This window comes from Bufo gargarizans, chromosome 1 (genome assembly GCF_014858855.1).
Source record: "Bufo gargarizans isolate SCDJY-AF-19 chromosome 1, ASM1485885v1, whole genome shotgun sequence".
Classification (NCBI taxonomy): Eukaryota; Metazoa; Chordata; class Amphibia; order Anura; family Bufonidae; genus Bufo; species Bufo gargarizans.
This window is the reverse complement of record NC_058080.1, coordinates 125,029,287-125,045,180: the sequence shown is the minus strand read 5'-3', so window position 1 is coordinate 125,045,180 and position 15,894 is coordinate 125,029,287. Positions and strand designations below refer to the sequence as shown.

Genomic DNA, 15,894 nt, shown 5'->3' with positions numbered 1-15,894 from the left:
TCCTCAAACTCCTACTCCATATGGAACTCCACCTCATAAATCCATATATTTTTTTTGTACGTGTTTTATTTTATATCATTTCACTACTTTGTCATTTACATTTTCGGTGAAATTCACCAATTTTTGGGTGTATAGTACCACTGCTATACCTAGTGGACCGGTAAAAATAAAATAAAAAAATTGTAAGTTACATTTTATGGTGAAATTAACAAATTTTTGGGTGTATAGTACCTCTGCTATACCTAGTAGACAGGTTAAACAAAAAAATAAAAATTGTCATTTACTTTTTCGGGTGAAATTAACCAAGTTTTGGGTGTATAGTACCACTGCTATACCTAGTAGGCCGGTTAAAAAAGAAAATAAATTGTCATTTACATTTTAGGGTGAAATTCCCCCATTTTGGTGTGTATAGTACCACTGCTATACCTAGTGGACCGGTAAAAAAAAATTATAATTGTCAGTTACATTTTATGGTGAAATTAACAAATCTTTGGGTGTATAGTACCACTGCTATACCTAGTAGACCGAAAAAACAAACAAATTGTCGGTTACATTTTTTGGTGAAATTCACCAATTTTTGGGTGTAATATACCCCTCCTCTACCTAGTTGACAGCTTAAAAAAATTTCAATAATTTTTCTGTTACATTCTTGGGTTGACATTATACAATTTTAGACGTGAATAAACACCTGCTATGCATAGGTGACAGGGAATAAAATGTAATATATTATTCAGTAATTAATGCGCACCATATCCTTTCATTCAATCCTTAAACTTTGAAAAGTTGTCACACTTTTATGCTTTAATAATTTCTCTCATATTTCAACTCTAATTTTAAATTTGAAAAAATTAATCCTCCCTTGGATGTGGTCTCTCTTTCTCACGCTCCCTCTCTGGCCTGGAACCCTGATTCCCCGCCACCCGTGATCACCATGGTAGGCGCATAAAAGAACATCGCAAGTTGATAGAGCAGATATCAAATTGGATTGTGAACATTACGTGGACGTGCGACATGGTGGGGCAATAAGTGTGCACACACCTACACGAACTGACTGACAGGGGTCAGCCCCTGCAACTTCTTGGTCTTCAAATTGGGCACATGGCCTGAGCTTGCCCTTTACCCCTTGGAGGGGCTGGCCTGCCCTGCAGCCAGTGTATTGTCTGAACGTGTGTTTAGCATGACTGGAGGGGGTTATCACAGGTTATATTTCCCAATATTTTGGGGTGTACCCTAATTTTAAAAATAAAATTTAAAACCAAAAATCTGTGTAGTCTACCTCCTCCTCCACTGCCGCTTCCACCTACACCGCCACATCCACCGCCTCCTCAACCTCCTACTCCATATGGATCTGGTCCTCCTAGATCAAGACTTTTTTTTATTTTTTACGTATTTTATGTTATTTAAAGTAATTTCCCTATCCACATTTGTTTGCCATGCTGTTAACCACATTTTGACACCATTTGCAGCCCTCTAGCCCTTTCCATGACATTTTTACAGCCATTTTAGTGCTCAAAAGTTCGGGTCCATATTGACTTCAATGGGGTTCGGGGTCAAGTTCGGGTCCCGAACTCGAACTTTTTTCTGAAGTTCGGCCGAACCCGTCGAACCTGAACATCCAGGTGTTCTCTCAACTCTATTAGCATTAAGCGAATCAAAATATCCAAAGTGAACTTTGATCCGAATTTCAGAGAAAATTTGATTTGCCGCAAAGCCGAATTTCCTCGTGCTTCGTGCTAACGAATTAATTTCCCCTGAAATGTTAAAAAATAAAAAAAATCATACTCACCTCATCCATTGAGCGCAAAGAGGCTGCACAAAACCTTGTGTGCGGTGACGTATGATGTCACTACTCTGGCGAGCATGATGATGTCAACATGCACCGCCCGTGATTTCGCTCTGGATCTTCAAGCAAGATGTCCTTGGTGGCCTCTTCATGCTCAAAGGGATAAGGTATGGGTAAGTATAATTGTCATTTTTTAATTATTAATCCCTGAAAAGCGTCAATATTAATCTCAGATGCCGTGATAAGTGCTGAACATGGCACATGAGGGGTTCAATAACGGGGGGCAGTGCAATCACAGTTCCCCGTCATTGCGCCCGCTACTTACAATGAAAAGTAATTAGAGTGTGAAATAATTTTTTTGTAAGTTTCAGTGAAGCAGCCTAGCCAAATTTTTAAGAAAGGCCTTATATAATTACTATAGACGCATTTGCAAACGTGCGTCATGGGAGGAGGTGACTAAACAGATTTTTAAGTAGCGTGGAGCAGAGGATAACAAGCTGAATGTGAGATAATTGGTGAGACAAAAGAGATTCCTTCAGTTTTTTTTTTTTTTGGGATGCAACTGGGAAACAGAGAGACTTCAGATTTGAAGGTATACTTTTGCATACTTACTGGACAACACAGTGGGCTGCAGTGAGAATCCATTGGTTACTGATAAGAGATCCACCACACACATGTCTGTTAGAGGATAATTTAAGATGCATGCTCACTTGCCATGGCCATTCTCCAAGAGAGCTGTTACTGCCACCTACAATTCTGCTCTCCTGATCAACAGGTTTACCACATCCTGGAAATGAGTAAAAAGTAATGAGTAAGTTTCATTTATAAATTTTTTTTGTCTTTATATGTTTGAGGCACATTTTAGGGGACTATTTACATCATGATTTGTCCCATGTTTAACTTATACCTTGGGAAAAAATAATGCAAAAGTGTGCAGGCCATAGACTTCTATTATGACGGAATATAAGCAAATGGATGATTGAGGCTTGAAGCTTAATTACGCACAGGTAGGTTTGCTGCTATGCCTTGTTTATTGTAGTAGTCACATATATATACTGGTTTAATTACATTTAACAATCAAAAAAATAATGAAATTCCAGCCATGTGGAAACTGAATATACAGTACATAAACCGACGATTGAGGCTTGACACTAAATTTCTTGTTAATACGCACAGATAGATTGCTGCTATACCTTGTGTCTTTAAGGCTAGTTTCACACTTGCGGCAGGACGGATCCGACAGGCTGTTCACCATGTCGGATCCGTCCTGCAGCTATTTCGCCGTGCCCGCGGACCGCCGCTCCGTCCCCATTGACTATAATGGGGACGGGGGCGGAGCTACGGAGAAAGCCGCCGGACTAAAAAGCCTGACATGCAGTAATTTTAGCCCGGCGGCCTTTCTTCGTGCTGCGCCAGAGCTCCGCCCCCGTCCCCATTATAGTCAATGGGGACGGAGCGGCGGTCCGGTGGCACGGCGAAATAGCCGTAGGACGGATCCGACATGGTGAACAGCCTGTCGGATCCGTCCTGCCGCAAGTGTGAAAGTACCCTTAGTAATCACATATATATGCTGTTTTGTTTTTTGCAGGACAAGTTGTACTTTCTATTGGTGCCATTTTTATGCATATGATATAGTGGGAAGCTGGAAAAATCCAAATGGAGTGTAATTGGAAAAAAAGGTAATCTGCCACATATTTTTTTTTTTTTTTTTTTTTTTTTTTTACAGTGTTCCCTATGCAGTAAAACTGAACAGTTCACTTTATTGCTCAGTACAATTTAAACAATACCATATTTCTATAGTTTTTATTTTGTTTTAATACAGAATTTTTTTTTAACTCTAGCATGCATCACCATATTCTAACCCCCATAACTTTTTTATATTTCCATCTATGGAGCTGTGTGAGAGCTCATTTTTTTGTGGGGAGATGTGTAGTTCAGTGTGTGTGGAGTGTGTAAGCTTTTTTGATAATTTCTTCTATAATTTTTTGGGGGAGGTTAAACAACAACAAAAAACAACATTCATGGTACAGGATAAATACATTCACATTTTAATAGTACAGGTGTTTTGGGATGCGATGGTGCAATTGATATTTATTTTTAATTGTGTATTTATTTTTATTATGGGGAAAGGGGGTTATTTGAATATTATTTTTTTATTATTATTATTATTATTATTATTATTATTACTTTTCTTAATATTTTGCATTATTGCCAATCTCAAACATTAGCCCCAGGTTTCTGCTTTGTGAAACAGCAGAATCCCGGTGACTATTATGCTCAACCCGCTCTGGAGTGGGCACAATCTTTAAAGAACCAGCATCAGCTGTACATGCACCTCAGATGTTAGGAATGATAGTTGGAATTAAATTATACATGAAAAAAAAAACACAGACATTTTGAAGATTTAGATGTAGGATGCAGAAATAAAGACTTTCAAAGTTTACAGAAAATGAATTCAATAATATATGGCAGAAGGTGCGTGTATATAGAGCTGAATTCATATTTTCTTATAGAATATACTCCCTTTACCTCCAACTGTTTTAGTTTTACAGACTCTCAGAGAGAACCCTGAAGTCCCTCCTTTCCCATGTTCTATAGCAGTTGGCAGGCCATTGGATGACATCCTCAAGTGGCATTTGCACCTGTAGAAGAACAAATCCATTTATATGATGGTGTCCATTTGCACAAATGCTATTATACATGCCCACATGACTAAATAAATTAAATACTATGACATACCTCAAATTAAAGAAATGGACAATTGGATGCTTATATATTGATGAATTACAACTAGTGATGATCGAGCATGCTCGGCCGAACACCTATTCGGCTTGAGCATCTTGATGCTCGGCACATGGCGGTACTCGGCCGAGTACCGCATGTGCTCGAGCACCATGCTCGAGTCTCCTCCCCGCATGTTTCTTGGCTGCTACGCAGCCAATAAACGTGCAGGTAAGTACTGTTCTCACTGTAATGCCAGTAGTCATGTTGGCTACTGGCATTACAGTGATTGGCTGGCTGAAACGTGTCATCAGGTGCTATATAGCACCCGATGACACATGTTCGGCTCATTCGAAGTCAGGGAGAGCTGAGCATAGGAAGGGACAGACAGTGTAGGGAGTGTGAATATTTTTTTTTGTACAAAAACGTTTCAGAGACTCAAAAGTTCTTGTATGGACTATTGTGTGTGACAGCAGCAATATATGTTTGAAGCGCAACCAGCGCCAAATTGATCAGTGTTAGGGAGAGCTGTGCATAGGAAGGGACAGACAGTGTAGGGAGTGTAATAGGAAGATTTTTATACAAAAAACTATTCAGAGACCCAAAAGTCCTTTTAAGGACTATTGTGTGTGACTGCAGCAATATATATTTTTAGCACATCCTGCGCTAAATACCGTGTAATAGGCCGCTGCAGACAGTTAAATTATTCACGCCACATCTCCTGTGTAAAGTGTGCGCATCCCTAAAATAACCGTGACATCCAGTGTACTTTTTCCATAGACGGTGTCTGCTGCGGACAGTGAGATCAGCTGTGCCACATCTCCAGTGTAAAGTGTGCGCATTCAAAAAATATCTGTGACATGCAGTGTACTTTTTCAATACATGGTGTCCGCTGCGGACAGTGAGATTAGCGCATCCCAAAATATCAGTGACATCCAGTGTACTTTTTCCGTAGATGGTGTCTGCTGCGGACAGTTAAATTATTTGTGCCACATCTCCTGTGTAAAGTGTGCACATTCAAAAATTATCTGTGACATCCAGTGTCATTTTTCCGTAGATGGTGTCCGCTGCGGACAGCTAAATTATCCGTGCCACATCTCCAGTGTAAAGTGTGCGCATCCCTAAAATATCAGCGACATCCAGTGTACATTTTCCGTAGACGGTGTCAGCTGCAGACAGTTAAATTATCCGTGCAACATCTCCAGTGTAAAGTGTGCGCATCCAAAAACTATCTGTGACATCCATTGTACTTTTTCAATAGACGGTGTCAGCTGTGGAAAGGGAGATTAGCTGCGCCACATCTCCAGTGTAAAGTGTGTGCATCCCAAAAATATCAGTGATATCCAGTGTACTTTTTCCTTAGACGTTGTCCGCTTCTGACAGTGACCTTACCAGGGCCACATCTGCAGTGTAACGTGTGCACTTAAAATAAATTTCTGTGATATACAATGAAATTTTTCCGTAGACGGTCTCCGCTTCTAACAGTGACCATACCAGGGCCGCATCTGCAGTGTAATGTGTGCGCTTCAAAACATTTTCTGTGACATACAATGTAATTTTTCCGTAGAAGGTGTCCGCTTCTAGCAGTGACTTTACCAGGGCCACATCTGCAGTGTAATGTATGCGCTTCCAAAAAATTTCTGTGACATACATTGTAATTTTTCCGTAGACAGTGTCCGCTTCTGACAGTGACCTTACCAGGGCCACATCTGCAGTGTAACGTGTGCGCTTCAAAAATTTATCTGTGACATACAATGTAATTTTTCCATAGACGGTGTCCACTTCTGACAGTAACCCTACCAGGGCCACATCTGCAGTGTAATGTGTGCGCTTCAAAAAAAATTCGGTGACATACACTGTAATTTCTCCATAGAAAGTGTCTGCTTCTGAAAGTGACCTTACCAGGGCCACATCTGCAGTGTAACGTGTGCGCTTCAAAAATGTATCTGTGATATACAATGTAATTTTTACGTAGACGGTATCCGCTTCCTAACAATGTTTCCTCTAAAATCGATTTTATCTTTGGTTTTGTGAGCATTATTGTCAGTCTGTAAAAGTGGCGTACTACTCGGACAACATCATTCCAAGCAGGGACCTGGGAGTACAAGATGCATCCAGACATCCTCCCTATGCCGTTCCCGAACCATTTCGGTGGTGTTTCCATCAATTTCTGACCTTTTCCTATGAACCAGAGACCCTTCCTTCTTCAGAGTAGGGGGTGCCTGGTTTAATGCTCGGGTTCTCCCATTGACTTCCATTACACTTGGGTGTTCGGTAGAGCATACGAGCATCCCGATATGTCCGGCCCGAGCACCTGAGTACTATGGTGCTCGATCAACAATAATTACAACCCCAACAACCCATATTGTACAGAGTATATAGGGATTGGCCTATAACCTTACTTCTTCTGGTTGCATTCATGAGGTCTGTAGGTAAAGAACTGGCATCGGATGTTATTTGTGCAGAGTTGCTGACAATCTTTCTCCCCGTTAACTTCCCCAACATGAAGGTCAGTGCCAAGAAAGACGGTATCATTTAGGATTGGTAATGGACATACTACAGCGAGGAAATAGAATTAATAATACAATCAGTTCACAGCTTTATCTATAGTTCTGTAATTTTTTTCCATTGTTTTTTTTTTTTTACCTGAAAGTGATGTTTTACATGGCAGGAGGCTAAATCCTGATGCAACATTGTCTATGTAACGTACATCATTTGGTTTTGAAGTTTTTGACGTCTTTAGGTAACAGCGATTTCTAAAGCAAACATAGTGTAATCAATTATTACAGGTATTATAATCATGCAATACAGTGTATATCCTAACAACCTATAGCATAGAGAGTTAATCTACAACCAAATACCTAAGCTTTTACATATCGGATTCTGTAGTCTCTTTTCACGGGAAGACAATAAGTTAGCTTATTATTTAATATTATGCAGCATATAACTTTGTAAATGCAAATTCTTGTCGATTGCCCAAATATTTAAAGGGTTTTTCCAGACTCCAGATATTGATGACCTATCCTCTGGAATCCAAGTGAATGAGAGCTGAGCTGCAGTAAACCACATGGCCACTACACTTTGAAGGGAGTGTGCTTCCGGCTCCATTTAAAGTGGTAGTTCCGGTGTCGGAGGCTGCAGGGAACATTTAATTAGTGGGGATGCCAGGCGTTGGACCCCCAGCAATCTGATATTGATGACATCTCAAAGATTGGTCATCAAAATCTGGAACCTGGATATGTCCTTTAACAATGAGCGGAAGATCCATTCAATAACTGCATAGCTCAATATTAATTAACAGAATACAAGTGCTCATTTTTCCAGTGTATGTTCATACACAAAGTCTAATGTGTTCAGTGATGCTCTCTTTGCTAAACTTAAAGGGTTTGTCCAGTTAAGTGATTTATTGAAAGCTGTTTCTAATGGCATTGATAGCCAGTTTTTTTTTTTTTTTTATTTTAATCTACATATATGGCAGGGATCAGAAAATACAAGCTGTGATCATTATAAATATATATTAAGAAATTAATTGTTCTTTGCATCCTTTGTCTTCCACCATTGTTGGTTCTCCATTAAAATTGCCACTAACCTTTGATTTACTTCTGCTGAGTCCTTTGTTACATAGGTAAAAAATAAGCAGTTTGGGTAGAATGTACAAATCTTCTGACACATATGCACACTAGGTGCAATAACACTTGTAAGACTTTCCCCAGAAAATTCCATTTCCTGAAAAATATCTCTTTGGCAATCTAAAGATACAATGAGACAAAAACATACAAAGTACAAATGAAATAAAAAAAAGTGAGAAGTCCACATTGATCTAGACCGCGTTTCTGTCCATTTTGACCACCTTCTTTTCCTGCTGTTTTTGTATTTTAATTAATTGAATTTGATTTTGAATTTGAATTCAGTAGAATTTCATTTGCAATATTTTCCACCAAAATGTTCCTATGCAGTTTTACAATGATACGTCTTTGTATGTTCATATCTCTGCTGCACAACATGGTCAATCTGAAAAGATTTATGGCAAGGCATGTGCCTCATCATTAGTTAAGCACATCTTCTTAAAGGCCAACATAAAATGCCAGACTTTGATAATTTTCCCTCAAAATATTCTATTATTTGGAAAATTCTAGGCTTATACTGTAAAAAATTGTTATAATATTATTTTTACTTTTAAATCCTAGTAAATTACCCTAGTAATCATACAGCATTATCCAAATAGATTTCTTATTCACATTTGTTAGCTTTGATACAGTATGTTACATGTCCTAATTAGGCTAAATAGGTCAAGGCTAGCATTACAGCATGTAGGGGTGGACTGGCCGGGGACCCTATGGGTAAAATTACCGGTGGGTCAATGCCATCACATCTGAAAGCTGGAGACAGCCAGCGATCATAGGTTGCCCTCCTTAATTCAACTGTAGGATACAGAAGTTAATAGTTCCCTGCCTTGCTGTTAACTCTCGTAAGCCACAGGCCACTAAGCCTGGCCTAAAGCCTGTGAGGTTTTACCTAGCCCAGGCAGTCACAAACCAGTGACATCATCATGACAACCTGCACTGAGTCTCAGGTGGCACGATGACACCACCATGACTGTCTGCACCAGGACACAGTCAATTCGATGACATCATCATGACTGCCTGTGCTAGAATGCAGGTAGAGGCTTCTATCCAGCAGTTCAGATAGCAGTGTGGAATGGGACAATTTTATTTTATTTTACTTGCTCACTTGCAGAGCATAAGAGCACTTTAGAGGGCATTACTATGAGTATTGGGAGCATTTTTTAATATGGTTGGCATTATAGGGGCATATACAGGGTATTTTTAAAACTGGGTCACTATAGGGGGCAATAATGGGGGTACTAGGGGCATTTTTAATACTGGGGACACTGTACAGCGGCATTACTAAGGACACAAAGGGGACATTTTTAATACTAGGAGTACTATAAAAACATTATTATTAGGGGCATTTTTAATACTGGGACACTAAAAGGAATATAATTGTGGCCATTTTTAATACTGGTGCCACTATAGAGGGTTACTTACGTATGCTGTATACACTCTAAAATGGAACCACTTAAATCTACAGCACATTCTGAAAAAAATAAAATAAAACAAGTCCTCATACAGTTCTATAGATGGAAAAAGAAATAATTCAACTTAAGGGCAAAATTGTGACTTGAACTAAGAGGGGGAATTAATTTATGTGGCTGGCAATAATAGAGAGAATTTTGTCATTGGCGCTAACTCCTATTAAATCTAATACATATAAAGTATCTCACAAAAGTTAGTCCACCCCTCACATTTTTGTAAATATGTTATATCTTTTCATGGTTCAACACTGAAGATGTGACACTTTGATACAATGCAAAGTAGTCCGTGTACAGCTTGTATAACCGTATAAATTTGGTTTGCCCTCAAAATAACTCAGCACACAGCTATTAATGTCTAAGCCGCCAAATTGTGCCCAAAGTGTCAATATTATTTTCCAGCACTGCCTTAACTCATTTGGGCATGGAGTTCACTAGAGCTTCACAGGTTGCCACTGGAATCTTCTTCCACTCCTGATGACAACATGGAGCGGATGGATGTTAGAAACCTTGCGCTTCTGCACATTTCGTCTGAGGATGCCCCAAAGATGCTCAGTAGGGTTTAGATCTCGAGACATGCTTGGCTAGTCCAGCACCTTTACCCTCAGTTTCTTTAGCAAGGCAGTGGTCGTCTTGGAGATATGTTTGGGGTCGTTATCATGTTTGAATTCTGCTGTGTACACTGACTACTTTAAATTGTATCAAAGTGTAATATCTTCAGTGGTATCCCATGAAAACATATAATAAAATATTTACAAAAATGTGAGGGGTGTACTCACTTTTGTGATATATAATGTGTGTGTGTGTGTGTGTGTGTGTGTGTATATATATATATATATATAGAGAGAGAGAGAGACCGAGAGACCGAGACCGGCCGGACAGCACTCCAAGTAAAAAAGCAAATGGTGTTTATTCACCCATGTGGAAGGCAACGTTTCAGCTCATACAAAGAGCCTTTCTCAAGCATTGAGAAAGGCTCTTTGTATGAGCTGAAACGTTGCCTTCCACATGGGTGAATAAACACCATTAGCTTTTTTACTTGGAGTGCTGTCCAGTTTTCTTCTCTATTTATATGGGGTAAGCAGCTATATCCCTGGACCTAGTACCCGCCAGTTTCTATTTTCCAGTCATCACCCGCCATCACGTTCCTTTTTTTAAATATATATATATATATATATATATATATATAAAAAATGTAGAAAATCCGCAGCACTCATTGAAGAATAAAATGTGCTCTTTATTCACACATATCAAATGTTGACAACGTTTCGGTTCTCTCACAGAACCTTTCTCAAGTCAGAACCTTTCTCAGACCTGACTTGAGAAAGGTTCTGTGAGAGAACTAAAACGTTGTCAACATTTGATATGTGTGAATAAAGAGCACATTTTTTTCTTCAAGGAGTGCTGCGGATTTTCTTCATTGTCTTACTTCCTGAATTCCTGATCATTCAGGATTTTGTTCCCACCACATTTCTTCCTTGAATACGATGGGTCCTCAATATCCTTCCAGTTTTTCATAATGCGTTGGACAGTTCTTAACCCAATTTTAGAAGTTTCTGCAATCTCCTTAGATGTTTTCTCTGCTTGATACATGCGAATGACTTGACTCGTCTCAAACAGAATAACATCTTTTCCACGACCCCGAGATGTGTCTTTCGACATGGTTGTTAAAAAAAATGAGAAGCAACTCATTGCAGCAGTTGGGGTTAAATAACTTGTTGCCAGCTGAAAGATAATCGTCCATGCAGTAATTATCCAATAGGAGGCTCATAACTATTTGCTTAGTTAAATCCAGGTTGCAACTTTTTTTGGGGACAGGCAGTGTATATATACATACAGGTCCTTCTAAAAAAATTAGCATATTGTGATAAAATTAATTATTTTCTGTAATGTACTGATAAACATTAGACTTTCATATATTTTAGATTCATTACACACCAACTGAAGTAGTTCAAGCCTTTTATTGTTTTAATATTGAGGATTTTGGCATACAGCTCATGAAAACCCCAAATTCCTATCTCAAAAAATTAGCATATCACGAAAAGGTTCTCTAAACTAGCTATTAACCTAATCATCTGAATCAACTAATTAACTCTAAACACCTGCAAAATATTCCTGAGGCTTTTAAAAACTCCCAGCCTGGTTCATTACTCAAAACCGCAATCATGGGTAAGACTGCCGACCTGACTGCTGTCCAGAAGGCCATCATTGACACCCTCAAGCAAGAGGGTAAGACACAGAAATAAATTTCTGAACGAATAGGCTGTTCCCAGAGTGCTGTATCAAGGCACCTCAGTGGGAAGTCTGTGGGAAGGAAAAAGGAAAAAAGTGTGGCAGAAAACGCTGCACAACGAGAAGAGGTGACCGGACCCTGAGGAAGATTGTGGAGAAGGACCGATTCCAGACCTTGGGGGACCTGCGGAAGCAGTGGACTGAGTCTGGAGTAGAAATATCCAGAGCCACTGTGTACAGGCGTGTGCAGGAAATGGGCTACAGGTGCCACATTCCCCAGGTCAAGCCACTTTTGAACCAGAAACAGCGGCAGAAGCGCCTGACCTGGGCTACAGAGAAGCAGCACTGGACTGTTGCATGTCATTCGGAAATCAAGGTGCCAGAATCTGGAGGAAGACTGGAGAGAGGGAAATGCCAAAATGCCTGAAGTCCAGTGTCAGGTCCCCACAGTCAGTGATGGTCTGGGGTGCCATGTCAGCTGCTGGTGTTGGTCCACTGTGTTTTATCAAGGGCAGGGTCAATGCAGCTAGCTATCAGGAGATTTTGGAGCACTTCATGCTTCCATCTGCTGAAAAGCTTTATGGAGATGAAGATTTCATTTTTCAGCACAACCTGGCACCTGCTCACAGTGCCAAAACCACTGGTAAATGGTTTACTGACCATGGTATTACTGTGCTCATGTGGCCTGCCAACTCTCCTGACCTGAACCCTATAGAGAATCTGTGGGATATTGGGAAGAGAAAGTTGAGAGACGCAAGACCCAACACTCTGGATGAGCTTAAGGCCGCTATCGAAGCATCCTGGGCCTCCATAACACCTCAGCAGTGCCACAGGCTTATTGCCTCCATGCCACGCCGCATTGAAGCAGTCATTTCTGCAAAAGGATTCCCGACCAAGTATTGAGTGCATAACTGAACATAATTATTTGAAGGTTGACTTTTTTTGTATTAAAAACACTTTTCTTTTATTGGTCGGATGAAATATGCTAATTTTTTTAGATAGGAATTTTGGGTTTTCATGAGCTGTATGCCAAAATCATCAATATTAAAACAATAAAAGGCTTGAACTACTTCAGTTGGTGTGTAATGAATCTAAAATATATGAAAGTCTAATGTTTATCAGTACATTACAGAAAATAATGAACTTTATCACAATATGCTAATTTTTTGAGAAGGACCTGTATATAAACATGCATATACACGCAGCGTGTTTCTCACGTTGAACTTGCTCGTCTGAAACTAGCACTTGAGAGGATCTGCACAGAAGAATGGCAGAAAATGCCAAATCCAGGTGTACAAACCTTGTAGCATCATACCCAAGAAGACTAGAGGCTGTAATAGCTGGCAGAGGTGCTTCAACTAAGTCCTGAATACTTATGTCAATGCAAGCAGTGTCGGACTGGGATGTCTAGGGCCCACCAGTAAAATTTATTCTGGGGGTCCACTGTACGGATGCTTGCAAAGACAACAGCAAGATGCTTAATTATGGGGTCCCTGCAGTGATTCTGAGGAGGTAGGTCCCTGTGGAAAGAGGATGCTGGCTAGCCTACCTCTGTGCTAAGAAGTCTTCTCTGCCACCCGATGGATCTGCAATAATACTAGGTAATCTCTTAAATAATCTACTCAGTTTTTTATATGGCTGGTTGGTTGTATCACCTGTTTCCCCTCTGGGTCAGTCCAAGCCTCAATGCAAGATTTTAGTTTTTCAAAAAATTTGAAATTTGAAACATTCTGTGCAGACTGATGAGGGAAAACTTGATTTATTTATTTTTTTATATTTTAACACAAGGACACATAAAAAAAATGTGAAAAAAGTGAAAGGGTTTGAACACTTTCTGAATGCAAAGTATGAGTAACCAAAGACATGATTAGGGATGAGCGAATTGACTTCAGATGAAACTTCTGAAGTCGATTTGCATAAAACTTTGTTCTAATATTGTACGGAGCAGGAGATCCGTACAGTATTAGAATATATTGGTTCCAATGAGCCCAAGTTATTGCTTCGCGAAGTCTCGCGAGACTTTGCGTAATAAATTCATTTCTACTATAAAAAAAACATATACCGAACTCGGGTTTGGTTCCAAGGTACCATTTGGAACTGGAAAATAAATTTATGAAGTTATTACGCAAAGTCTCGCCAGACTTCGCGAAGCAATAACTTCGGCTCATAGGAGCCCATACATTCTAATACAGTACAGAGCACCTGCAAAGTTTTATGCAAATCGACTTCAAATTTTTAATCTGAAGTCAATTCGCTCATCCCTAGACATGATGCTTTTAAACAGCCACTTTGCTTACAGATCATACATAATTTATTTCACCTTGGTAATCACAATAGTAGTTTTTCCTTTATATTTACACCTGGAAACCATTTCATTGCATTTCTAAAGAAATATATCCTCCCTCTCACAGTTTTATCTAACAGGATTGCCCACATTGTGTATAATATTTATTTACCTAATGAAGACTTTCCACAAGGCTTTAATGAGAATCCGGCCATGACATTGGAAAGTTTCCTTATTCTCGTTGGCATCCCTTTGCCAGAGTATTTGAAGTAACAGATGTTCCTGGAGAAATAATGGCATGAGACATTATTATGAAAATTAGCAATTAGTATGAAAATATTAATATTACAGTTATCATAAGCAGAACAAATAAATGGATATCATTACTATTTGTGATAAACTAATACTGACCATGGGGGTGGAAAGTTTTCTAGACTATGTGCAACAGCAGCCAGAGAGGAGCAAGGTGAAGATCGGAGTGGTAGGAGCCCTGATGCATAAATCACAGTGTCAGTCCTCACACAGATATCCTCTGGGGCTGTTCAGTGACAGAAGGGTGCAACATTTTTTCCCTCTGGGCACACCATGATCCTGCCTGATGGTGACTGGGGTTCCCTTGGTGTTAAGTGTTCTGGCAGGGTGCAAGGCAGTAATGTAAATGCAGATGCAATAGCCGGCAAATTATGTTGGGGTCATTGTGGCAAGGCCATTTGGTGAAAATAAATAGGTCTCTCTTTAATAAAGTGCAGAATAGAAATAGTAGTTCATCCACAGTTCCAAGGCATATAACACAGTGTTACCCTTCCCCAATAGCAATATATGGGTGAATAGCAATGATAGGGTTTGTGGTACTTCTCTCTGTCTTTCTAAAGTCTCTCTGCGGAACCTTAGTCTGGTAATGAGGTTTTTGTAAGCATCCTATAATTCCTAGGATGAGGGGCACAGATTTAAGATATGATTGCCCAGAACATCTCAAAGTGTGGATGGGTGTGCTGGCAATATTCCCTCTCAAAGCAACAAAGTCTACATTAACCTTAAATGAGAACAGTGCCTGGCTGACTGACTCAAGAGCACTGCCTTGCAGGTTCTAGACCATCTATTCCTCCTTCTCTTTCTTTCTGGAGCACTTTGAAACTTTGAATAAAGCTGCAACTGTAGAGATTATACAGGGTGGGCCATTTATATGGATACACCTTAATAAAATGGGAATGGTTGGTGATATTAACTTCCTGTTTGTGGCACATTAGTATATGTGAGGGGGGAAACTTTCCAAGATGGGTGGTGACCATGGTGGCCATTTTGAAGTCGGCCATTTTGAATCCAACTTTTGTTTTTTCAATAGGAAGAGGGTCACGTGACACATCAAACTTATTGGGAATTTCACAAGAACAACAATGGTGTGCTTGGTTTTAACGTAACTTTATTCTTTCATGAGTTATTTACAAGTTTATGACCACTTATAAAATGTGTTCAATGTGCTGCCCATTGTGTTGGATTGTCAATGCAACCCTCTTCTCCCACTCTTCGCACACTGATAGCAACACCGCAGGAGAAATGCTAGCACAGGCTTCCAGTATCCGTAGTTTCAGGTGCTGCACATCTCGTATCTTCACAGCATAGACAATTGCCTTCAGATGACCCCAAAGATAAAAGTCTAAGGGGGGCAGATCGGGAGACCTTGGGGGCCATTCAACTGGCCCACGACGACCAATCCACTTTCCAGGAAACTGTTCATCTAGGAATGCTCGGACCTGACACCCATAATGTAGTGGTGCACCATCT

The 15,894-nt window shown here is 39.9% G+C and overlaps 1 protein-coding gene across 1 annotated transcript in view; it reads right to left on the bottom strand.

The window, feature by feature from the left end:
* Positions 1-15,894, bottom strand: part of KLKB1 (kallikrein B1) — a 74,267-nt gene that overhangs the window by 40,504 nt on the left and 17,869 nt on the right. The window contains exons 6-11 of the mRNA XM_044290670.1: positions 14,285-14,394; positions 8,094-8,253; positions 7,151-7,260; positions 6,907-7,060; positions 4,313-4,425; positions 2,396-2,570 (exon numbers count right to left, since the gene is read on the bottom strand). Coding sequence (XP_044146605.1) covers positions 2,396-2,570; positions 4,313-4,425; positions 6,907-7,060; positions 7,151-7,260; positions 8,094-8,253; positions 14,285-14,394 — 822 coding nt within the window. The remainder of the gene's footprint in view (positions 1-2,395; positions 2,571-4,312; positions 4,426-6,906; positions 7,061-7,150; positions 7,261-8,093; positions 8,254-14,284; positions 14,395-15,894) is intronic.